This window comes from Pristis pectinata, chromosome 15, assembly GCF_009764475.1.
Source record: "Pristis pectinata isolate sPriPec2 chromosome 15, sPriPec2.1.pri, whole genome shotgun sequence".
In the NCBI taxonomy this organism is placed as follows: domain Eukaryota; kingdom Metazoa; phylum Chordata; class Chondrichthyes; order Rhinopristiformes; family Pristidae; genus Pristis; species Pristis pectinata.
This window is the reverse complement of record NC_067419.1, coordinates 963,188-987,922: the sequence shown is the minus strand read 5'-3', so window position 1 is coordinate 987,922 and position 24,735 is coordinate 963,188. Positions and strand designations below refer to the sequence as shown.

The 24,735-nt window shown below is 44.0% G+C and overlaps 1 protein-coding gene across 4 annotated transcripts in view; it reads left to right on the top strand.

Moving 5' to 3' along the window:
* ipo8 (importin 8) overlaps positions 1–24,735 on the top strand; it is a 102,230-nt gene that overhangs the window by 49,014 nt on the left and 28,481 nt on the right. For all 4 annotated transcript variants that reach the window (XM_052030571.1, XM_052030569.1, XM_052030573.1 and 1 more), the window contains 7 exons: positions 263–397; positions 1,291–1,390; positions 6,332–6,408; positions 10,140–10,256; positions 11,479–11,568; positions 21,431–21,596; positions 23,530–23,690. In XM_052030571.1, the coding sequence (XP_051886531.1) occupies positions 263–397; positions 1,291–1,390; positions 6,332–6,408; positions 10,140–10,256; positions 11,479–11,568; positions 21,431–21,596; positions 23,530–23,690 (846 nt within the window). The remainder of the gene's footprint in view (positions 1–262; positions 398–1,290; positions 1,391–6,331; positions 6,409–10,139; positions 10,257–11,478; positions 11,569–21,430; positions 21,597–23,529; positions 23,691–24,735) is intronic.

The window sequence follows — 24,735 nt, the reverse complement described above, 5'->3', positions numbered from 1 at the left end:
TTAAAAAAAAATCCTCATCTATATGACTTATATTAAAGCTTTACACATTGACCGTGGGATTTGATAGCTGGTGAGAATAAATTTCAGATCATGACGTTGAGACTTAAAAATAAATGTAACAAATTTCAAATGTTTCAGCAACGCAACATATTTTGTGAAATTAAAACTCATGAGACAGTTGAAATGAAAATAATGCTTGTGTTTCACATCCCAAATCCAGTTGAATCGTGTGCAAGACATTGATTGTGTTCTCTTTTCTTAGGTGTTGCTGAAATTAGTGGATCAGCACCGACAGAAACAATATGTTGCACCTCGGGTGCTACAGCAAGTCCTTAACTATCTAAATCAAGGTGTTAATCACTCTCTCACATGGAAACAAATGAAGCCCCACATTCAGGTAAACACCATTTGAGTTTAACTTGCCCGCTTCCTCTTTGATCAATGTGCTAAGAATGAGGGACTGGATACTGAAAAGTTGGCAATTGGGAAATTTCTGTAAAAGCTGAATTTCTTTTTTATTATGGACGTAAGAATTGGAAGCAGGAATTGGTCACCGGTGCCTGCTCTACCATTCAAGAAGTGTTTAACCTTTCGCCTCAATGCCACCTTGGTAGAAACATTGAAGAATAGAATTGGGTGTAAGCCAGCTCCACTGTTCAATATGATCCTCCATACCAATACCACGTTCTTATTCTCTCCTCATACCCCTTGATGCCTTTTGTATCTAGAAATCTATTTCTCTGCTTCTTAAGTAAACCTATGGACTTGGCCTTAACAGCCAATTGTGGTGGAGACATCTATCGTTTCATTGTCTTCAGGTGCGAACTGGTAGTGAACTTCAGAGGGATGTGGCTGAACTGATGTGGGCTTAAAGAAGCAGTGAAATCTTCAGTTGGAAGACTAATGAGGGAGCAATGGAACAGAGTGATTGATCCATGAAGTGTACATGTATTGATTAGCGTACAATGAGATAGAGTATTGTTACAATGTTATACTGCAGGTGCCATCCTTATTTTAATATAGGTTTCTTATGCAGTGTGAGAATCATCATTCATAACAAAGCAAAGCAGAAATGTAACTTGTTGTTCATTCTTCTCAGCTTGTGCTTCTTCAATCTATTCACTAATTTTGATCATTTGACTGCACATTACTGGTTGTAAATCTTGATCTGTGGATGACTTTATTTGGTGATTGTGGTAAAATGAATTCATGCCCCCAGAACTTTTTTCTTTCCTTGACTCACTCTTGTTCTTGCACTCTTTCTCCTCCACTGACTTATAATTAATACAGAGCATTTCTGAAGAAGTGGTCTTCCCTCTGATGTGTTACAAAGATGAAGATGAGGAACTCTGGCAGGAGGATCCATATGAGTACATTCGGATGAAATTTGGTGAGCTCCACAAAATATGCCTGGATTTGATTGTGTTAAAGATTTTCTTCTGTGTTATTAATTTTAGAGAGAATCTGACTAATTTCAAAACAAAGCGAAAAGAATATGCAAATACGAGAAATCTGTTTTTAAAAAAAGAATGGAAAATGCTGGAAATACTCGGCAGGTCAGGCTATGGTATGTTGCCTCCCAGGTGCCAGGGTCCAGGATGTCTGATCAGGTCCACAGCATTCTTGTGTGGGAGGGAAAGCAGCCAGAAGTCGTGGTACATGTTGGTACCAACGACATAGGTAGAAAGACGGATGAGGTCCTGAAAAGTGAGTTTAGGGAGCTAGGTAGAAGGCTGAAGAACAGGACCTCAAGGGTAGCAATCTCAGGATTGCTGCCAGTGCCACATTACAGTGAAGGTAAGAATAGGAGGAGATGGCAGATGAATGCGAGGCTGAGGAGTTGGTGCAGGGGGCAAGGTTTTAGATGTTTGGATCATTGGGATGTCTTCTGGGGAAGGTGGGACCTGTACAGATTGGATGGGTTACACCTGAACTCGAGGGGGACCAATATCCTTGCAGGCAGGTTTGCTAATGTGGTTCAGGAGGGTATTGGTATTGGTTTATTATTGTCACTTGTACCGAGGTACAGTGAAAAACTTGTCTTGCATACTGATCGTACAGGTCAATTCATTACACAGTGCAGTTACGTTGACAGTACAGAGTGCGTTGAGGTAGTACAGGTAAAAACAATAACAGTACAGAGTAAAGTGTCACAGCTACAGAGAAAGTGCAGTGCAATAAGGTGCATAGTCATAACAAGGTAGATTGTGAGGTCATAGTCCATCTCATTGTATAAGGGAACTGTTCAATAGTCTTATCACAGTGGGGTAGAAGCTGTCCTTAAGTCTGGTGCTACGTGCTCTCAGGCTCCTGTATCTTCTACCTGATGGAAGAGGAGAGAAGAGAGAATGACCTGGGTGGGTGGGGTCTTTGATTATGCTGGCTGCTTCACCAAGACAGCGAGAAGTAAAGACCAAGGAGGGGAGGTTGGTGTCTGTGATGCGCTGGGCTGTGTCCATAACTCTCTGCAGCTTCTTGCGGTCCTGGGCAGAGCAGTTGCCATACCAAGCCGTGATACATCCAGATAGGATGCTTTCTATGGTGTATCGGTAAAAGTCGGTGAGAGTCAAAGGGGACAAACCAAATTTCTTTAGCCTCCTGAGGAAGTAGAGGCGCTGGTGACCTTTCTTGGCCGTGGCATCTACGTGATTTGACCAGGACAGGCTGTTGGTGATGTTCACTCCCAGGAACTTGAAGCTCTCAACCCTCTTGACCTCAGCACCATTGATGTAGACAGGTGTGTGTACACCGCCCGCTTTCCTGAAGTCAATGACCAGCTCTGTTGTTTTGTTGACATCGAGGGAAAGGTTGTTGTCATGACACCATTCCACTAAGCTCTTTATCTCCTTCCTGTACTCTGACTCATCGCTGTTTGAGATACGGCCTACAACGGTGGTATCATCTGCAAACTTGTAGATGGAGTTAGAGCAGAATCTGGTCACAGAGTCGTGAGTATATAGGGAGTAGAGTAGAGGGCTGAGGACGCAGCCTTGTGGGGCACCAGTGTTGAGAATAATCGTGTTTGCAAGGGGAATGGGAACTGGAGGGATAGGTCAGTGGAAGAAGTGCATGGAGTAAAGCCAGATCTAACATATAGAGAGGGTTTGAGGAAGAATAAATGGAGAATAGGGTATAAAAGTAGTAGGGTGAATGGGGTAAAGTACATGTACTTAAATGTAAGAAGCATCAGGAATAAAGGTGATGAGCTGAGAGCTTGGATAAATACATGGAACTATGATATTGTGGCTCTTGCAGAGACTTGGCTGTCATCAGGGCAGGAATGGATACTGAATATTCCTGGATTTCAGTGTTTTAAAAGGGATAGGGAGGGGGGAGAAGAGGAGGAGGGGTGGTGATACTGGTCAGGGAAACTATTACAGTTGCAGAAAGGGTGGATAATGTAGCAGGATCCTTGCTAGAGTCAGTATGGGTGGAAGTTAGGAAGAAGAAAGGAGTAGCTCCTCTACTGGGAGTATGCTATAGGCCCCCCGGTAGCAGCAAGGATACTGAGGAGCAGATCGGGAGGCAGATTTTGGAAAGATGCAAAAATAACAGGGTTGTTATCATGGGAGACTTCAACTTCCCAAATATTGATTGGCACCTGCTTAGTGCTAAAGGTTTAGATGGGGCAGAGTTTAAGTGTGCCCAGGATAGATTCCTGTCACAGTATGTTGACAGGCCGACTAGAGGGAACGTCATATTAGATCTCGTAGTGCGTAACGAACCGGGTCAGGTGACAGATCTCTCAGTGGGTGAGCATTTGGGGGATAGTGACCACCGCTCCCTAACCTTTAGCATTGTCATGGACAAGGATAGGAGCAAAGAGGACAGGAAAGTATTTAATTGGGGAAGGGCAAATTATGAGGCTATAAGGCTAGAACTTGCGAGTGTGAATTGGGATGACATTTTTGAAAGGAAATGTACTATGGAGATGTGGTCGTTGTTCAGGGATCTCTTGCAGGATGTTAGGGATAAATTTGTCCCGGTGAGGCAGAGAAAGAATTGCAGGGTGAAGGAACCATGGGTGACAAGAGAGGTGGAACAACTAGTTAGGAGGAAGAAGGCAGCATACATAAAGTGTAGGCAGCAAGGATCAGATAGGGCTCATGAGGAATATAGGGAAGGAACTTAAGAAGGGGCTGAGGAGAGCAAGAAGGGGACATGAAAAGGCCTTGGTGAGTAGGGTTAAGGAAAACCCCAAGGCATTTTTCACTTATGTGAAGAGCAGAAGGATGACGGGAGTAAAGGAAGGACCGATTAAAGGTGGGAAGGTGTGCCTGGAAACTGTGGAAATGGGCGAGGTCCTTAATGAATATTTCTTTTCAGTATTCACCGAGGAGAGGGGCCTTGATGACGCTGAAGACAGTGTTGGTAAGGTTAATGTTCTAGAGCATGTTGATATCAAGAGAGAAGGTGTGTTGGAGCTGTTAGAAAATATTAGGACAGATAAGTTCCCGGGGCCTGACGGAATATTCCCCAGGGCTCTGCGAGGCGAGGGAGGAGATTGCTGAGCCTTTGGCTAGGATCTTTGAGTCCTCGTTGTCCATGGGGATAGTATCGGAGGGTGGCAAATGTTGTTCCCTTATTCAAAAAAGTTAGTAGGGATAGTCCAGGGAATTATAGACCAGTGGGCCTTACATCTGTGGTAGGCAAGCTGTTGGGAAGGATTCTTAGAGATAGGATCTATGAGCATTTGGAGAATCATGGTCTGATCAGGGACAGCCAGCATGGCTTTGTGAAGGGCAGATCATACCTCACAAGCCTGATAGGCCTCTTTGAAGAGGTGACCAGACAGATTGATGAGGGTAGTGCAGTAGATGTGGTCTACATGGATTTTAGTAAGGCATTTGACCAGTTTCCACATGGTAGGCTTCTTCAGAAGGTCAAAGGGCATGGGATCCAAGGAAGCTTTGCCATGTGGATTCAGAATTGGCTTGCCTGTAGAAAGCAGAGGGTTGTGATGGAGTGAGTGCATTCAGATTGGAGGGCGGTGACTAGCAGTGTCCCACAAGTATCGGTTCTGGGACCTCTGCTTTTCGTGATTTTTATTAATGACTTGGATGACGGGGTAGAAGGGTGGGTTGGCAAGTTTGCAGATGACACAAATGTTGGTGGTGGTGTGGACAGTGTAGAGGATTGTCGAAGATTGCAGAGGGACATTCATAGGATGCAGAGCTGGGCTGAGAAGTGGCAGATGGGGTTCAATCCAGAGAAGTGTGAGGTGTTACACTTTGGAAGGGCAAACTCCAAGGCGGAGTACAAAGTTAATAGCAGGATTCTGGGCAGTGTGGAGGAGCAGAGGGATCTGGGGGTTCATATCCACAGATCCCTGAAAGTTGCCTCACAGGTGGATAGGGTAGTTAAGAAAGCTTATGGGATGTTAGCTTTCATAAGTCGAGGGATCGAGTTTAAGAGCCACGAGGTAATGATGCAGCTCTATAAAACTCTGTTTAGACCACACTTGGAGTACTGTGTCCAGTTCTGGTCGCCTCATTTTAGGAAGGATGTGGAAGCATTGGAATGGGTGCAGAGGAGATTGACCAGGATGCTGCCTGGTTTAGAGAGTATGCATTATGAGGAGAGACTAAGGGAGCTAGGGCTTTACTCTTTGGAGAGAAGGAGGATGAGAGGAGACATGATAGAGGTGTACAAAATACTGAGAAGAATAGATAGAGTGGAAAGCTGGCGCCTCTTTCCCAGGGCATCAATGCTCAATAAGAGAGGGCGTGGCTTTAAAGTAATGGGTGGGAAGTTCAAGGGAAATATCAGAGGAAGGTTTTTTACCCAGAGAGTGGTTGGGGCATGGAACGTGCTGCCTGGGGCGGTGGTGGAGGCAGGTACATTGGTCAAATTCAAGGGATTACTAGATAAGCATATGGAGGAATTTAAAATAGGGGGATATGTGGGAGGAAGGGGTTAGATAGTCTTAGGTGAGGTTTAAGGGTCGGCACAACATTGTGGGCCGAAGGGCCTGTATTGTGCTGTACTGTTCTATGTGCTACATCTGTAGAGAGAGAGAAAACAAGAGTTGACAATTTAGGTTGACAACCTTTCATCAGAACATTAAAATTCTGATGAAAGGTCATTGACTTGAAACATTTAATTCTCTCTCACCCTCCATGGATGCTGGCTGTCCTGTTGAGTATTTCCAGTGACTTCTATTCGGTCTCCATTGTCCTAAGAAAAATGTAATTGTATTAGTTGTATTTAATTTTGTATCCAAGGTAAGTAAAATCAGCTTGTTGCTATATTTGGCTGCTGTATTGTTAGTTGTTAATTATTATGTGTGAATAGGGTAGTTGATCATTGGTACTTTTCAAATATTTTTCAGATGTATTTGAGGACCATGTCTCTCCAACCATTGCAGCCCAGAATTTCCTTTACACTGCAGCCAAGAAGAGAAAGGAGGTATTGGTATTGGTTTATTATTGTCACTTGTACCGAGGTACAGTGAAAAGCTTGTCTTACAAACTGATCATACAGGTCAATTCATTACACAGTGCAGTTACATTGAGTTAGTACAGAGTGCGTTGATGTAGTACAGGTAAAAACAATAACAGTACAGAGTAAAGTGTCATAGCTACAGAGAAAGTGCAGTGCAATAAGGTGCAAGGTCACAACAAGGTAGATCGTGAGGTCATAATCCATCCCATTGTATAAGGAAACTGTTCAATAGTCTTATCACAGTGGGGTAGAAGCTGTCCTTAAGTCTGGTGCTACGTGCCCTCAGGGTCCTGTATCTTCTACCCGATGGAAGAGGAGAGAAGAGAGAATGTCCCGGGTGGTGGGGTCTTTGATTATGCTGGCTGCTACACCAAGACAACGAGAGGTAAAGACAGAGTTCAAGGAGGGGAGGTTGGTGTCCTTGATGCGCTGGGCTGTGTCCATAACTCTCTGCAGCTTCTTGCGGTCCTGGGCAGAGCAGTTGCCGTACCAAGCCATGATACATCCAGATAGGATGCTTTCTATGGTATATCGGTAAAAGTCGGTGAGAGTCAAAGGGGACAAACCAAATTTCTTTAGCCTCCTGAGGAAGTAGAGGCGCTGGTGACCTTTCTTGGCCGTGGCATCTACGTGATTTGACCAGGACAGGCTGTTGGTGATGTTCACTCCCAGGAACTTGAAGCTCTCAACCCTCTTGACCTCAGCACCATTGATGTAGACAGGTGTGTGTACACCGCCCGCTTTCCTGAAGTCGATGACCAGCTCTGTTGTTTTGTTGACATCGAGGGAAAGGTTGTTGTCATGACACCATTCCACTAAACTCTTTATCTCCTTCCTGTACTCTGACTCATCGCTGTTTGAGATACGGCCTACAACGGTGGTATCATCTGCAAACTTGTAGATGGAGTTAGAGCAGAATCTGGTCACAGAGTCGTGAGTATATAGGGAGTAGAGTAGAGGGCTGAGGACGCAGCCTTGTGGGGCACCAGTGTTGAGAATAATCGTGCCGGAGGAATTGCTGCCTATCGTCACTGATTGCAGTCTGTTGGTTAGAAAGTTAAGGATCCAGTTACAGAGGGAGGTGTTGAGTCCTAGGTCTCAGAGCTTGGTGACAAGCTTGCTTGGAATTATTGTATTGAAGGCAGACCTGTAGTCAATAAACAATAGTCTAACGTATGTATCTTTATTGTCCAGTTGCTCCAGAGCTGAGTATGGGGCCAGGGACATGGCATCCGCTGTAGACCTGTTTTGCCGATAGGCGAATTGCAATGGGTCCAGGTTGTCTGGTAGGCTGGAGTTGATGCGTTCCATGACCAACCTCTCACTTCATGGTGGTGGATGTCAGAGCCACTGGTTGGTAGTCATTGAGGCATGTTACCTTACTTTTCTTTGGTACCAGGATGATAGTGCCCTTCTTAAAACAGGAGGGAACCTGAGATTGAAGCAGGGAGAGGTTGAATATGTCCGCAAATACTTCTGCCAGCTGATCAGCACAAGATCTGAGCACGCAGCCCGGGACACCATCTGGGCCAGGTGCTTTCCTCGTGTTCATTCTCCGGAAGACTGATCTTACGTCCTCCACTGTGATCACAGGTTCAGCTGCGTCAGTGGCTGTCAGGGTGGATGATGACAATCCACTTCCCTTTTGTTCAAAACGCACATAGAATGCGTTTTCATCAGGAAGGGATGCGCTGTTGCTAGCTATGCAGCCCAACTTCGTCTTGTAGCCTGTTTTGGCATGTAAGCCCTGCCATAACTGGTGGCTGGTCAGGGACTCTATTTTGAGTTGGTATTGCCTCTTGGCATCCCTGATAGCTTTCCGAAGGTCATACCTCGATTTCTTGTACAGATCAGGATCACCAGATTTGTGTGCAGCAGTCCTCTCCTTCAGTAGGGAGTGGATCTCCCAGTTCATCCATGGTTTCCTGTTTGGGAACACCCGTATTGTCGTCTTGGGTACACAGTCCTCCACACACTTGCTGATTAAGTCTGTGATGGTGGTGGCATACTCATCAAGGCTGGCAGCTGAGTCTTTGAACATGGACCAGTCCACTGTCTCAAAGCAGTGACGTAGGAGCTCATCTGCTTCCTCAGACCAGCACTGCACGACTGTACCGGATCCTCCTGTTTCAGTTTCTGTTTGTATGTGGGAGAAAGAGCACAGCCTGGTGGTCTGACTTCCCAAAGTGAGGATGGGGGTGGCTCAGAAGGCATCTTTGATGGTTGTATAGCAGTGGTCAAGGGTGTTGGCGCCCCTGGTGGAGCACGAGATGTACTGGTAGTATTTTGATAACACAAAATCTTGGTGAGGGAAAACCTCTAATTCAGATCAAATCTGCAACTATCAAATTAAATTATCAGTGAATTACAGCTTAAGAATTTCTGTGTTTTTCTGACTGGGGCAAATAGCATCAGCTGCTAATGCCTCAAACTGTACTGTGAAAGTTAGACGTACTAATGCAATTGACCCAGAGATTGTTACAATGTAATTGGCCTACATCTCTTTCTTAGGCTCCAAGAGTGTCATTTCCATTCCATAAATCACATTGTTAGCAGGGTCCTCCACAACATTCATTAGCAACTTTAAAGTATTTACAGCAGGAATTTTATATTAGTGTCATGAAACCAGCAATTTCAGGATGCGCATTAGGTTTAGTGGGGAGCTTAAGGGGACTTTGCCACTCTGCCTTTGTCTCAACACAAATTGTGCAGCAATTTATGAAGAATCATAACTTACAGTGTTTTTTTACACTATAAATGACTGGGAGTATTTCACCAATTTTAGAATGGTAAATACCTTGACTGAATCATTATAATATGCAACTTCCCAGCAACTTCTGGTCATCAGTTTTCAAAAACAGAGTGAGGACTTAGAGCATTGTGTCAGTCAAGGGGTTGAAGATAGGCTGGATTTACTTTATTAAATAATATCTAAAGCAACTAAAATCCCTTCACTAAAAAATACAATCTGTTTAAGCAGCGTACTTCAGTGAGCCGTCTTTTTCAGCAAACCAAGCTATTTGAACAAAATGTTTTTAAACTGCAGCATTTAGACATGGTGAATCTACAGCTGGGTATCCCTATGAAACACAATTTGGTGGATGGTCACATCATTAAATTTTGCATGATTAATGGGTAATACCCACACCATCTCTGTATTGATCAGAAATTGTCAGTACATGCTGCCACGTTAAAAACAAAAAGTTAACAATTTATCACAACAACAAGACCATACAAGTTAGTAGTATTAAGGTTGGTAAGGAGAGGAAGATGGTTGCCTTCCTAGATAAAGGAGTGCCATTCCCCAACCAGCCTTCGCTTTCTGAGTGACAATGGTTGAGAGCTGGACTACCCACCATATTTGTTGGCAGTGAAGAGGGGCAGTGAATTTTTATGGAGGGCAAGATGAGAATTGGGGTTCAGGGTGTGATGGGATCATACTTTACCAAACAAACATTTCATAGTTTCCTGCAGCTGATAGAAAAAATCTTGTACAGTGATTACAGATCAATTTTAAATTCGGCAACATAGTCCAGGACGTGATCTGAAATTGACTTTCTTTTCATGGATTAATGATGATGCCACAATAAAAAGATTTGTTAATAAGATATTTCTAATTATTTATCACATTTTATCTGTCATAATAATAACCCTATTCTGCAATGTATCACGTTGAACTGCTTTGATTTTTGTAGGTTTTGCCAAAGATGATGAGCTTTTGTTACCAGATCTTGACAAACCCAAGTGGAGATCCTCGCAAGAAGGATGGAGCACTACATGTAATTGGGTCCCTGGCAGATATTCTGCTAAAGGTAAGTGTGAATAAATTGGGGAGCATTATGCTGAACTTCCTTTGATGGCGGAGGCAGCACAAAGCTGAATTGTTGGTGTTCGAAGTTTGGAGGTTTGAGTGCGGAGTTAGCTGATCTCTTTCGGGACAAGAGTTGGGCTCCAGGAGTAATTAACCAGACCAGGGGAAAGAGCTGAGGATAGTTTTTCATGGAAGCTACTGCAGATACATTGGGCCAAATTGCCTTCTCCTGTGATGCAAGTTTCTGAGAATTCTGTGACATTTGCCAAAAGGCATGTGCATTATTGTAGGAGGTGAGAGTGACTTTGGCAGCTGATATTTTTCTTGGACAATAATCTACATCAGTCACCGTTTTGGTTCAAGCATGTCACTTATCTGAGGATCCCCCATAGTTTTAATAAAAGTCAGCATTTTCAGGCAGGTTGGGGATATATTATTTTGACAAGAAATAGGTAAATAATTGTTCTCAACAGTTGGTAATATTATCCTTGAAGTAGTAGTTGGATGCATTGTGTCAAGAAATTACAAGCTGGTCCCTCATTTGTTCCTACCTTGGTGGAGTGTATCTGATCTGTTGTAATCTTGGAGATCCTCTTGTTCCACAATAGAAAAATTGTGTGCATCCCATTTGGTTTTATTTAGACCTGGTTTTGGGTGTGAGTATGTATAAGTAATTAATTGCAGCCAAATGCTACCACTGTACCTTGTTAATGCAATAACGATGTCTAGAGTTAGGAATGTATATTGCCTCCTTTCATTTACATTCCAATTTTAAACTCCCTGTATTTTTTTTTGAACAATGAAAATAATGTTTGCTTGCTCATCACTGACCTCGGGTGCTCAGTGCTGACACTCTTCAGTATAATGTACAACTCCCTAGATTTTGCGCAGCAGTCCAATATCTATTGCAGTTTTGGAAAACTCATTCTGCACTCATTTACTACATTAGTTGCTCCTCTCTTAGCCAGTCCCATCATGTATTTCATAGTGTGTGTTCATGCCCCCCCAGGATTGCAGCTTAGGCTTTTCAAACTCATTTCAGAGAGTGGAAGTGCCTTTCATTTGCTTGACATAATTATTCTTAAGCCCAAACCTTAAGCATGTGAGGTCAATATATAATCTAAGCCAACCAATTCCAGTCTTTGAAATGCTATTCTCACAGATATTTCAAGGTATTGCACTTTACCTCATCCAGTAAATTAAATTTATCCTTAAACCAACAGAAAAACATATACAAGGGACAAATGGAGCTGATGCTGCAGAGCTACGTATTTCCACTCTTTACCTCCGAACTGGGCTATCTCCGAGCAAGGGTAAGACTATAGACTGTGACGTTGTTGTTATTGATATTCTTTCACCTCTCTGCTTTGTTTTCTTGTAAGTGCATTAAGAAATGATGCAGTCCACACTTATAAACAGGAGAAGTTTCAAGGGAGACACACGAGATTCTGCAGATGCTGGAATCTGGAGCTACACACACAGAGTGCTGGAGGAACTCGACAGGTCAGGCAGCATCTGTGGAGGGAAGTAAATAGTCACCGTTTCGGGCTGAGACCCTTCATCAGGACTGGAAAGGAAGAGGGCAGAAGCCAGAATAAGGTCGGGGGAGGAGCACACACAGGCAGGGGATAGGCGAGTCCAGGTGATGGGTGAGTCCAGGGGAGGCAGGAGAGTAAGAAGCTGAGGTGATAGGTAGAAGAGGCAAAGGGCTGAAGGAGAAGGAGTCTGGTAGGAGAGGGCAGTGGACCAAAAGGAAGGAGGTGGGGAATAGATGGGTAGGTCTTGAGGGCGGGGGCAGGGGCTGGTGTAGCACGGTGCGGTTGCAGGGACAAGTGCCAGGGGGTTATCGGTGGGAAGGGTCTAGTGGACACGGGAGTCACGGAGAGAACGATCCTTGCGGAAAGCAGAGGTGGGGGGAAGGGGAAGATGTGCCTAGTCATGGGATCCCGTTGGAGATGTTGGATGTGGAGGCTCTTGGGTGGTAGGTGAGGGCGAGGGGAACCCTGTCCGTGTGATGTCGGGGGGCGGGGGTGGGGGGTGGGGGGGATGGGATGAGGGCAGACATGCGGGAAATGGAGGAGATGCGGGTGAGGGCAGCATTGGGTGACCGCTTCGTCGAGCACCTTCGTTCTGTCCACCACAAGAGCAAGGATCTCCTGGTGGCGAGCCACTTCAGTTCCACATCCCACTCCCATACTGACATGTCCATCCACGGCCTCCTCCACTGCCACATTGAGGCCAGCCGCAGGTTGGAGGAACAATACCTCATATTTTGCCTTGATAGAATCCAACCTGACAACATCGATTTCTCTAACTTGCGGTAACCCCACCCTTCTTCTCCCCCACCCCACCTTCTCTCTTGTTTCCCTCCTCTGTCTTCCCTCATTCCTGTGGCCCCCTTCACTTTCCCCTTCCCCCACCCTCATGACCTGCCCATCCCTTCCCCTGCCTATCTATTCTCCACCACCATCCCTTTATTCCATGGTCCTCTGCTACCAGATTCCTCCTCCTTCAGCCCTTGCCTCTTCTACCTATCACCTCTCAGCTTCTTACTTCTCCCCCCTCCCCCACCTGCACCCTCCTACCTTCCCCCTCTCACCTGGACTCACCTATCACCTGCCTGCATGTACTCCTTGCCCTCCCCCGACCTCCTTATTCCAGCTTCTGCCCACTTCCTTTCCGGTCTTGATGAAGGGTCTCAACCCGAAATGTCGACTGTTTATTTCCCTCCATAGGTGCTGCCTGACCTGCTGAGTTCCTCCAGCATTTTGTGTGTGTTGCTCTGAAGTTTCAAAGGACCTGCAACAAATGTAGCTACATCTTCCAGCATCTGTAAAGAGTGGTTAACATTGAGAGTTCTTTACAACATGAATGATATGAATAGTTTTAGGGAATCAAACATTAATTAAGAAAGTGAAGCTGAGGCCAAGGTTAGATCAGCCATGGTTTTATTAAGAGAATGCTGAAGGTGGTTATATAGCCAACCACTGCTCCTATTTCTTAAAACCGTAGGATATGGAGGTTTGTTACCTCCTATAAGGTGCCTAATTCAAAAGACACATCTTTTGAATTTTTTAGATCATGTATTAACAACAATTTAAGGAAAACTTTAATTCCTGAGTTTTAAATTCCAAGTGCAGAAATTTCAGAACTAGTTTTCTTGGTCGGTACTTAAAACCAGAATGCTGCTGGTCTTCACTGGAGTACAGGGTGGTATCTCCTTTACTACATCCTGTACAGTTTCTCATGCTGTTTCCCTTCACAGAGTCACTATTATCTTGAAACTGTTGATTGCCTTATCTTCTAATGCTACCAATTTCCTGCCAAATCTTGACATCTGTTCTGCACAAATGACTATCAAAATCAAAATATTACCTTGCCAGTTCATTTGTATGTTTTTTTTTACTCGTATCCAGCTGAACGTTTTACATTTACTGTTAGCATTTAATATTTTTCAAAAGTCTGTTTATCTGGGTTCTGATATTTTTGGGATGCGGCTGTTGCTGGCTGGACAGGCACTTAGTTGTCCTGCAAATGTTGTGATGGAATTCTTATGCAGCTGGTTGGAATGGCTGGATATGACTGAATTGCTTGCTACATTATTGCAAATGGCAGTTACCATCATCTAAGTTGGGTTTAAGCTGCACAGAAACTTAGAAAGTTCCTTTGGCCCATCTGTCTGTACTGGTTGAAAAGAGCCTAAACCTATCTTCCAGCTCTCAACCTGTAATTTTTAGGATCAGGATATCCATCCCAATTGCCCTTAAAATGTGGTAGTGAGCTGCCTTCGTCAACCACTGCTAGTCCTTCTGGTGAAGGTAGTTCCACAATTCTAGGATTTAAATGCAGGGACAGTGAAAGACTGGTGATATATTTCCCTGTCAGGATGAAGTGTGTCTTGGAGTGGAACCTGCAGGTGATGTTTTCCCCATGCATCAGCTGCTCTGTCCTTCTTTGTGGTTAAGGTCAGAGCTTGGGAGGTGTCATTGGAGGGCCCTGGGGGAGCAATTCAGTGCATTTTGTAGATGTTACTCATTGAAGCCATCGTGCACTGGTGATGAAAAGAATGAATGTGTAGGGTGGTGAATGGGGTGCCAATCAAGCAAGCTGCTTTGTCCTGGATGGTGCTGAGCTTCTTAAGTGGGATTTTCAGATCTTCACCACCCTGGGGAAGCGAACATTATTCCTCACCTTCCCGCTCATCCTACTAATACTTCGAATATATGTCCCCCTGTTTTGTAACCCCTCTGCTAAGGGAAATGTTGTCTCTAGCTAGGTGCCTTTCTAATTTATACAGCTTAATTAGGCCTCTCCTCAGCTTTCTTTCTTCAAAATGAAAACAACCTTCTGTATCTAATCTTTTCCCATACCTAAAGTTTTTGAATCCTGGGGACACCTTCTGCACCCCCTCTATTAGATCACCTTTCCTGTAACATGGTGATCAGAACCGAATGCTGACCTCACGCTGTAGCCTAATTACTGTGGCATATAGACAGGGAAAGCTGGAAGCATTGAGTAGGAAAGGCAATGTTACTGGAAAGAGAAACAAGAGTTAACGTTTTGGGTCTGAGACACTTTGTCAGAACTGGGAAAAAGAGAAACCTGGTTAGTTTTCAGAAGAAGGGGTGTGGATAGAACAAAGGCAATATCTCTGATTGGGTGAGACCAAATGGGTTAATTTGGCACTTAAAAGCAGGTTGTGCTTCTTTTACTGTGTTCCAACAGAGCCATCAGGTATTCCCAGCAAACCAGGGAATTAATGAAGAGGAAAAAAAAACTAAATCCAGGTCACAAATGGATCACTGGCAGAAGTGCTTGGTACTGAGACAGACAGGAAGAAAGAGCGAGTTTCCTAAAATCAGGGAAGTCAGTATTGAATCCAGGAGATGACAGTGTTCCCAGACAGAAGATGAGGTGTTGTTCCTCAAGTTTGCATTGGGCTTCATTGCAACAATGCAGGAGGCCACAGGTAGATGGGTCAGAGTGGGAGTGGGATGGGGAATTAATATGGCATGCAACCAAAAGTTGAGGGTGAAATGAAATCTGAAGACTGAATGAAAAGTGTAGCATATAGTTTTAACGTAATCTCTCTTCTGTTATGCCACAACTAATGGAACATCCTTTTGAAACATCAACGTGTTGTTGCAAAACAGATTCGAGGTCTCGAAGGACAAGGACTCTGAACACAGTCTTAGAGTTAAATGATTTATTTACAAAGACAAACGCAGGGCAAAGGTAACAGGGGCGACACACACACGCACGCACTGGTGATAGCGAGCGTAGGAAAATCGCAACAAGGGTAAAATACACACACGCGCACACAACGAACTGGGTCCAAACAATCAAGGAAAAGCAATACACTACCCGCCACCCCTTGACTCAGTAAAGGCATGGCTCTATGCTACCAGGGATACTAACAAATTTCTCCAGCGCCGTTCCACGGTTCCTCTGCCTGGAATGAAGCAGATGCTCCTAACCCTATTAAACAGTGCACAGGCATCCCTCAGAGACAAAAGAGACAGAACCAAGCACATGTGGCACTCTTTATAATGCTGGAGGGCTGGGGAGTCCAGCCCAGGTAGTTCAAACAGGCCAGTGGTCTGAGGCCAAGTACAAAGGTGCTTAAAGGGACCAATGGTCAGGTGTGCACTGATGGGTGGGGTGGAGCCAAACCCTGATTGACAGTGGTGTGTCTTCCGACCAGGTAGGGGCATTTCTGTCATCCAACCAGGTAGGGACAGTGTTGTCACATGACAGCCACGACCCTCCACAATGCAATCCACCTCTCGGAAGTCACGCCACTCGCCAATCATTATATGGAAATAACTAAGCCTAAGACTATATGTCAGTACTAAGGAAGGGCGGAGGTGCTCTTAATAACCTGGCAAGCACAGCATAATGTACAGATAGTGATGACAATGAGAATGAGAGCAGTTGCCCAGTGGGTGACAGTTGCCCACCATCTCCCCAGGGACCCAAATGGCCACCAGTTTCCCCACAAGGTGTCGTGCTGGAGGAGCTGGTCCCTCACTTTTTGAATTTTGGCCACCGAGTCCCGAATGTGAGCAGCCAAGTGGGTGATGTTCCTTGACTTGTCAGGGATAAATGTGCAGCACTCCTTACCAATCACTGCACAGGTACCACCATCAGCAGCAAGTAGGTAATCCAGGGCCATTCGATTCTGCAGGGCGACCATCCTGACGGCCGTCAGCTCTGCCGCTGTCTGCGTCAGGGCGTCTTCAGTGCGCTGCAGTGCCACTGCCATTTCATTGGCCAGCGCCTTGATCACGCTGGCCCTCTGGATGACCTCATGGGACAGGGAAAGGCTATCATCCAAAACCTCTCCGCCTCCGTGATGGCCCTCTTGCCCTGGTAAGCCGCTGCATGCCGGGTGCTCCCCAAGGTCATCTAGGGCGTGGATATAGGGCACCACAAATGCTGGAGAGCAGCAACCGTATTAGCTTATGGGGAGCCATGGGTGGGCATGGTGGCCACAAATCCAATGGGTCGCATTCAAAGTCCAGGGAGCCCCCAGCTTAGCGGCACCATCAGCAGTGGTCACTGGGGCACCTGGATACCAGTTTCGCTTACAGTCGCTGTGGCTGACTGAAAGGGTGTGACCGTGCTCATTCGGGAGCCTGCACCAGCATTCCTTAGGCTTGCTCACTGGCTGTGGAACGACCTTGAGAGTCGGGACTCGGGTGGAGGTCGAATTGTAGGGAGGGAAATACCCACTTGAAACACCCACCCCATTGGGGATCGCTGGAAGAGATGTTATGTAGTGGTGAGGGGAGTGGTGGGGGACTGCCATTCGGTCCCCTCCCAAACAGCTATGCCAAACCCCACAGGAGCGAGAAGTCTATGTAAACAGTTCATTTGAAAGTCATCCAGCAGGATCGGCGTAAGTGGCAGAGCTTCATCAGCGTGTTTTCTGCCTTTCTGTGCAGCTGACCAGATTACTGTATCTTTCTGCAGACTAAGGCCTTCCGTCTTCCTGTCAATTATGTGGCTAAGTTTTGTATCATTTGCCAACTCCTTTATCGTGACCACTACGTTTAAGTTTAATGTATACATTGGAAAAATGAAGAGACTGAGTATTGAGCATGTAGAACCCCATGGTAACATCCTTCCAGTTGCAAAATCACCTATGAATCATTACCTTCTGATTTTTGTCAATGAGCCAACTTTGGATCGAATTTGCCACTCTGTCCTGGATCACATTCTCTCCTGGCCTACCTAGACCAGACTGAGGTAGGATGATGGGTTTCCCTCAAGAACATTATGAAGCAGCTACATTCTTACAATAACGTAATGACTTTGTGGTAACTACTTTTGTTTCCTGATTTTTCTTTTAAAATTTCAAACCATTTGACTCAAGTTCCGTAGATTATCCACATATTCTGATCGCTGCCAGCTGACATCACCACTACAAAAAGCAAAAAATAACTGTAGATGCGATAAATCTGAAATAAAAGCAGAAAATGCTGTAAATACACAGCAGGTAAGGCAACATCTATGCAGAGTTGAACAGTTATGTTTCAGACTTTCATCAGAACTAGGAAAGTTCATAATGCAAGCATCCAAGTTGCAGAGAACACAGAGGGCGGAGAGAACTAAGGGAATATTTGTGATAGGGTGCAGACTCATAGAGAATGGATGATACTGATAGCAGGTGCATGTTTGTTAGTGGCAGCTAATCTATCTGGAGAAGGTATAAATGGTGTTGGAACAGAGGAGGGAGAAAAAGAAATCCATGCTGGAACTGCATGGTAGTGTAGCGGTTAGCGTAACGCTATTACAGCGCCAACGACCGGGGTTCAATTCCCGCCGCTGTCTGTAGGGAGTTTGTACGTTCTCCCCATGTGTCTGCGTGGGTTTCCTCCGGGTGCTCCGGTTTCCTCCCACATTCCAAAGACGTACGGGTTAGGAGTTGTGGGCGTGCTATGTTGGTGCCGGAAGAGTGGCGACACTTGCGGGCTGCCCCCAGAACGTTCTCAGTGACGCAAAAAGACGCATTTCACTATGTGTTTCGATATATATGTAACTAATAAATAAATAAATATCTTACAAAACATAGCTGTTGCTGGAAATCTGAAACAACACAAAAATAACACCCAATGCTGGGAAAACCTAGCAGCTCAGTAGCATCTGTGAAAAACTGAGTTGCAACAGAACTGGTCAGGGATTGAAAAGCACAGATAAACACAGATCCTGTAAAGATGAAACAAAGCAGAAAATTCCAGAAATGTTGAGCAAACCAAACCATAAAACATCTGGGGAGAAATAAACAGAATTAAACTGCACGCCACCCCCACGCTGCCCCCCCCCCCCCCCCCCAACCAGCCAGATTGATGATTCCTTCCACCATGAACGGTCATCAACCCTAGCTGACTCGTTGAGCACTTCCAGCATTGCCTTTTGCACCAGAATTGCCCACTTGTGACTCAAACTATTAAGGTTGGTTTGAAATTGCTGAATTTGTTGTTGAGCCCTGAAGCTGTACAATGCCTCGATGGAAGATGAGATGTTGTTCATCGAGCTTACTTTGGGCTTCATTGGAACGGTTTTTGGAAGGCCAAGTTGAGAGTGGGATAGAGAATTAAAATGAGAGGAACTGGAAGCTCGCCAGAGGTGTTCTGTAGAGCAGTATCTGATCTGAATTTGGTTTCCCCAATGTTGGGGAGCCCACAATTGTTAGTACATGGATAGTAGGAAAGGAAGGGGTAAAAGATCGTGTCGTGCACATACTGTGGTTGAAAGCAAGAGTGCAGTAAGAAGAGGAATGGATGTTGGTAGAGAAGGAAGAGTGAATAAGGGATTGTGGAGCGTAAATTGGTCTATTATTGTCACATGTAAAGTTGTCTTGCATACTGTCCTTATAGATCATTTCATTACACAGTACATTGAGGTAGCACAAAGTAAAACAATACAGAATGCAGAATAAAGTGTTACAGCTACAGAGAAAGTGCAGTCCAGGTAGACAATAAGGTGCAAGGCTATAACGAGTTAGATTGTGAGGTCAAGAGTCCATCTTATTGTACTAGGGAATCATTCAATAGTCTCATAACAGCAGGATAGAAGCTGTCCTTGAGCCTGGTGGTATGTGCTTTCAGTTCTTTTGTATCTTCTGCCCAATGGGAGGGGGGAGAAGAGAGAATGTCTGAGGTGGGTGGGGTCTTTGATTATGTTGGCTGCTTTACTGAGGCAGCGGGAAGTGTAGACAGAGACTTTGGAGGGGAGGCTAATTTCCATGATGTGCTGAGCTGTATCCACAACTCTAGTTTCTTGCAGTCATGGGCAGAGCAGTTGCCATACCAAGCCATGATGCATCTGGATAGGATGCTTTCTATGGTGCATCAATAAAAGTTGGTGAGTGTCAAAGGGGGCATGCCAAATTTCTTTAGCCTCCTGAGGAAGTAGAGGCACTGGTGAGTTTTCTTGGCTGTGGCGTCTATGTGGTTGGACCAGGACAGGCTATTGGTGGTGTTCACTCCTTGGAACTTGAAGCTCTCAACCTTAGTACTGTCGATGTAACCGCCCCCCTTCCTGAAGTCAACAATCAGTTATTTTGTTTTGCTGACATTTAGGGAAGGGTTGTTGTCATAACACCATGCCACTAGGCACTCTTATCTCCCTCCCGTACTCAGATTCATCATTATTTGAGGTGCAGCCCACTACAGAATGATCCTATCGAATGTAGGAGAGAGGAATGTGAGAGAGATATTACTCATCCAGAGAGTTTATCCCAGTTTACTCCATTTTTCTTCAGAGGATACAGAGGATAACCTTTTCATCCCAGTTTAGTGAACCTGTGCTGATTACTTCAAAGGCCCTTTTATCCTTCCTTAAATAAGGAGACCAAAATAGGGTCTCACCAAATTGTTATACAGTTGAAGCAAGACTTCCTTTCTCTTCTGGTCTGTACAGTTCAAACCAATAAGTCTTTTCAAAAAAACTGTGCTATCATTGACTGGAATATCCTGCTTGGGTATTCTTAATTAGATAAAATCATTTGTAATTGTCTGAAAAATAATCACATTTGTAAATAGTTTGATCAGTTGTTTGTTGTGCGATTTTGTGTTCTTCATGCTGGAGACCTTCTATAAATGCTAACTTGCTGCAGTTAAACTATACATGTATCCCTTGCCATATTAGGTACATATGGCATATTTTGTACAATTAGTCCCACTCCTTTTGTTAAGTAATTTAAGTGAATTATTGTGATTTCTCAGAAAATTGTATCTTGCAACATAAAGATTGATATAACTGTATTTGAAACCCACCATTACAGATTATTTGATGAATAAATGTTTTGACATGTGGTTTGTATTTGTTAAAATTTCCCATTTGTGTAAGCATTTGTTTTGCCTTTTGTTGCTGAAAGATAGAGTACCAAAAAAGGTCCTGCTGACTGAAATGCTTAATATTTTGTGTTTTGAGCATCCTTTTCTTTTTAAAGTATGCAATGCCCAACATTTGGCAATGCTTTTGTGAAAAGGTGTAATACCTGACAATTTTGTAAGATGTGATGGTTATAAAGTAAATGTGTTCTTTGCCCATCTTCATAATCTGAATACCAGTCAGTTTCCTGCCTCAAATTGCAGTGGATATGCCCTGTTTTCCCAATGTAACTTTGTAAAATCTTGGGAAAGATTTGCTTCTGAACCCTAATAGTGCACACCTTCACATGACTTGAAGCAGCTTGGTCTGTGATGACAGTTTGAATAAGAGTAATTCAAATGCTCTAATAGAATTCAGCTATCAACTTTTTCTGCCTTTGAGTTTTGGAAGCTCTGAAGAACTGGAGAACATTTAAGAGGACAAATTTTATTGAAAACTTAATAATATAAAGTAAGTTCAGGAACTTAATTCAAATCTCTGTTGAATTGAAGATGCATTGCTCCATAACCAATTCTGCAAGGCTTATTTGCTTGCAAGTATTTCACCTGTCACATCCTTGATGTTAAAAATCTGTGGGTAAGGAGATTTACTGATTACTTGGGCTGTTCTGGAAAGGCACAGCCTTTGATGTAAACTATTGAAATTTTTCAACTCCTGACTGTCAATTCCTCCTCTTGTCCAAAATGGGCAAACTGTTTTAACTGCAAATGTTCTTTTAAAATACAATATTACTTTCTAATAAAGCTGATTTATTATTTCTCACTTGGTTTTTAGGCATGTTGGGTTCTTCATTCATTTTGCAAACTGAAGTTCACAAATGACCTCAACTTAAGAAATGCAGTTGAGTTGGTGAAGAAGAGTTTAATTGAAGATAAGGAGATGCCAGTCAAAGTTGAAGCTGCCATAGCTCTTCAGTCATATATAAGTAATCAAGATCAAGGTGAGTTGAAAACAGAACTTGCACTAAAATGCCTCCTGTGATTCTTGAATTATTTAACTCCTCCGTATTGTAGTCTGTCATCTCCTTGACCACATATTGGATTCCATGTAAGTCAGGCTGCTGCTTTATTTTCTTGTGGCCAAGTAAAAAAATAATTTATATCAGGACTTAACTTCATTACATTAATTTCCAATTGTTCGTACATATATATAATAAATTGGTATCTTAATGTGGGTGGTGTTGCTATACTGTTGTATCCCGTGCAGAAACATTTTAACGGAAATGGTTGTGGGTCAGAATAATCATACTAACTGTTGTGGCTGAAGTTTAGAAGGACGCAGCATCAATTATTCCATTCACAAACCTAGTGAGAAACTACTTGATGAAAAACACGATGATGCTGCAGGAACTCAGCAGGCCAGGCAGCATCCGTGAAGAAAAGCATGTGGTCAATGTTTTGGGTCGGGACCCTTCTTCAGGTCTAAAGACAGGAAAAGGGGAAGTCCCATATGTAGGAGGGAAAAGCAGAGCAGTGATAGGTGGACACAAGAGGGGAGGCGGGGTGGGCACAGGGTGGTAACAGGTAGATGCAGGTAAGAGATAGTGATAGGCAGGTATGGGGGAGGAGGGGAGAGCAGATCCACCGGGGGATGGGTCACAGGTAAGGAGAGAGAGGGAGGGTAGGAAAAAGAGAGGCAGGGAAAGGGAAGAAAAGAAGAGGCATGGTTGGGGGGAGGAGGTTGGAGGGGTGGGGATTACTTAAAGTTGGAGAAATCAACATTCATGCGGTTAGGCTGCAAGGTTCCAAGATGGAAAATGAGGTGCTGTTCCTCCAGTTTGTGCTTGGAATTCTCTTGGCAGTGGAGGAGGCCGAGGACTGACATGTCAGTGATAGTGTGGGAGGGGGAGTTGAAGTGACTGGCAACGGGGAGATGCAGATCACAGTTACGGACAGTGTGCAGGTGTTCTGTGAAACGGTCACCTAGTCTGTGTTTGGTCTCCCCAATGTAGAGGAGGCCACACTTGGAGCACCGAATGCAGTAGATGATATTAAGGGAGGTGCAGGTGAATCTCTGTGTACTTTATGATTAGAAACCAGAAGAATCATGACTGGTCTATTTAGAACCACCAGAAAAATACAAACACAGTTAAGTCCTAAACACTGTGCAGTCTTTCTGTTGTTTATTCTCACAAGCAATGAGATTTTCTGTTTCCGTTAGCACTGGGCCTGGCAGATCAGTGTCCAAATGGTATAAGAAGCAAAGTGTTGACTGTCTGATTCTTGGTGTCCTGCAGGCCTTTCCATCCACTGATTGGAGCTAAGCAGTAACATGGCTCTCTCTAGTCAGAAGGAATTAGGATAATTTTTACAGTACAAGCACATTAATGAGAGGAGTTTGTGTTAACTGGAGGGGGGCAAGAGAATTGAGTAGAAGACTTAACATTGCTGGTCCCCTGTGATATGTCTTTCACTTGAGAAGGAGCTACTGGGGCAGATCTAATAATTATCTCACAAAATATGTTGTATTGGGCACCATCAATTGGAAGTGTCCCATTGGACAGTACAGTACGGACTGGCAGTTTATCTTCAGCTGACTGATCTGAGTAAGAGTTAGAATCTTTTTATTTGTGACAAATCCAAGCTAAAAATTATCAGTTGTGCTTTCCCCTTGAGCTCCTGCTTGAGAGTGAACTGTAGATTCTAGGCTGGGGTTGCTTTATTGAGAGGGGGTATGAAATAAATGATTTACTCAGGGGAAACTCTTCTTGCTCTACCTATAGTTCTTCCTGCTGGCTTGAGTCTTCAGAGGATTATGCAGTCTAGGTCAACTTCATGAAAGAGGTGCAACAATATCTATTTGGAGCAAGAGGGGGCAAGAAGAAGAAACTAGCTAAACATTTTGAAGCTAACACATTAATATTAATTCCCCAGCTAAGCAATATATAAAGCCATCAGTTCGACCAGTGATGCAAGAGCTGCTCCATGTGGTCCGCGAAACCGAGAATGATGATCTCACCAATGTCATTCAGAAGATGATATGTGAATACAGTGAGGAGATGACCACGATTGCTGTTGATATGACACAACATTTAGTAAGTACTTACTGGAAGCTCGGATTTATTTGTAACAATGGTAGTCCAGTGGCTTGATGTTTTCATTGAGCAATTCTCTCTATTAGAAAGTGCATCATGCCTAAGCAGTAGCACTCTTCACTGAGTCTGAAGATTATGGGTTCAAGTCTTAATCATGAGATTTGAACAGACTGTCCAGGTTGATGTTCCCAGTGTAGCACTACTACACCATCTATGTTGATATCAATTAGATGAGTTGAACTGAGGACCATGTTTTGCCCTCTTGGCTAAATATCATAGGAAGTTATCAACCCAGAAGAAGGCCATTTCCATTGCCAGAGAAAAAGAGCTTCCCACCTCATCCCACCTTCCATCTCTAGGTCTATAGCCCTACTCTTCGAGGACACATTTAAATACTTCTTAAATGTGATGAGGGTTTCTGTCTCTACCACCCAGCCTTTCAGGCAGCGAGTTCCAGACCCTTCACATCTTTTGGATGAAAGAAGAACCATTTCTTTTACAGCTCTGCTGCCATATTTTTGATCCCCCGCTAAGGGAAATAATCCTTCACATATACTCTTTGTTTCCTTATATCTCATATATTTAAGCCTGTCCAATCTGAACTGAAATAGCTAAAATTTTCTAGTCCTGCCAATATTCTTGTAGATCTTCTCTGCATCCTCTCCAGTGCAACTACATCTTATTGTGGTGATCAGAACTGTATGCAAACTTATGTTGCATATATTTCTTGTAATGCTTTTGTATGGCATGCCTCAGCTAATAAAGGAAGTATTCACGTTCCTTTTTAATCATGTCATCGACAAGTCTTGCTACCTTTTGAGAATCTGTGAACAGACAATCTGTTCCTTTGTACCTCCTCAGTATCAGCCCATTTATTTACCTTCCCTCAATGCACCTTGATGTACATTGACTCACTTACCTTCAGGTAGCTATTTCTAGTCCACCTTTGTTAATCACTTCCAGGCCTAATAACATTAACTCTCTCCTATTCAGAATTGTTAACATTTGATCTTTGTCCTTTCCCATTCTAAGTTTAACTGTTATA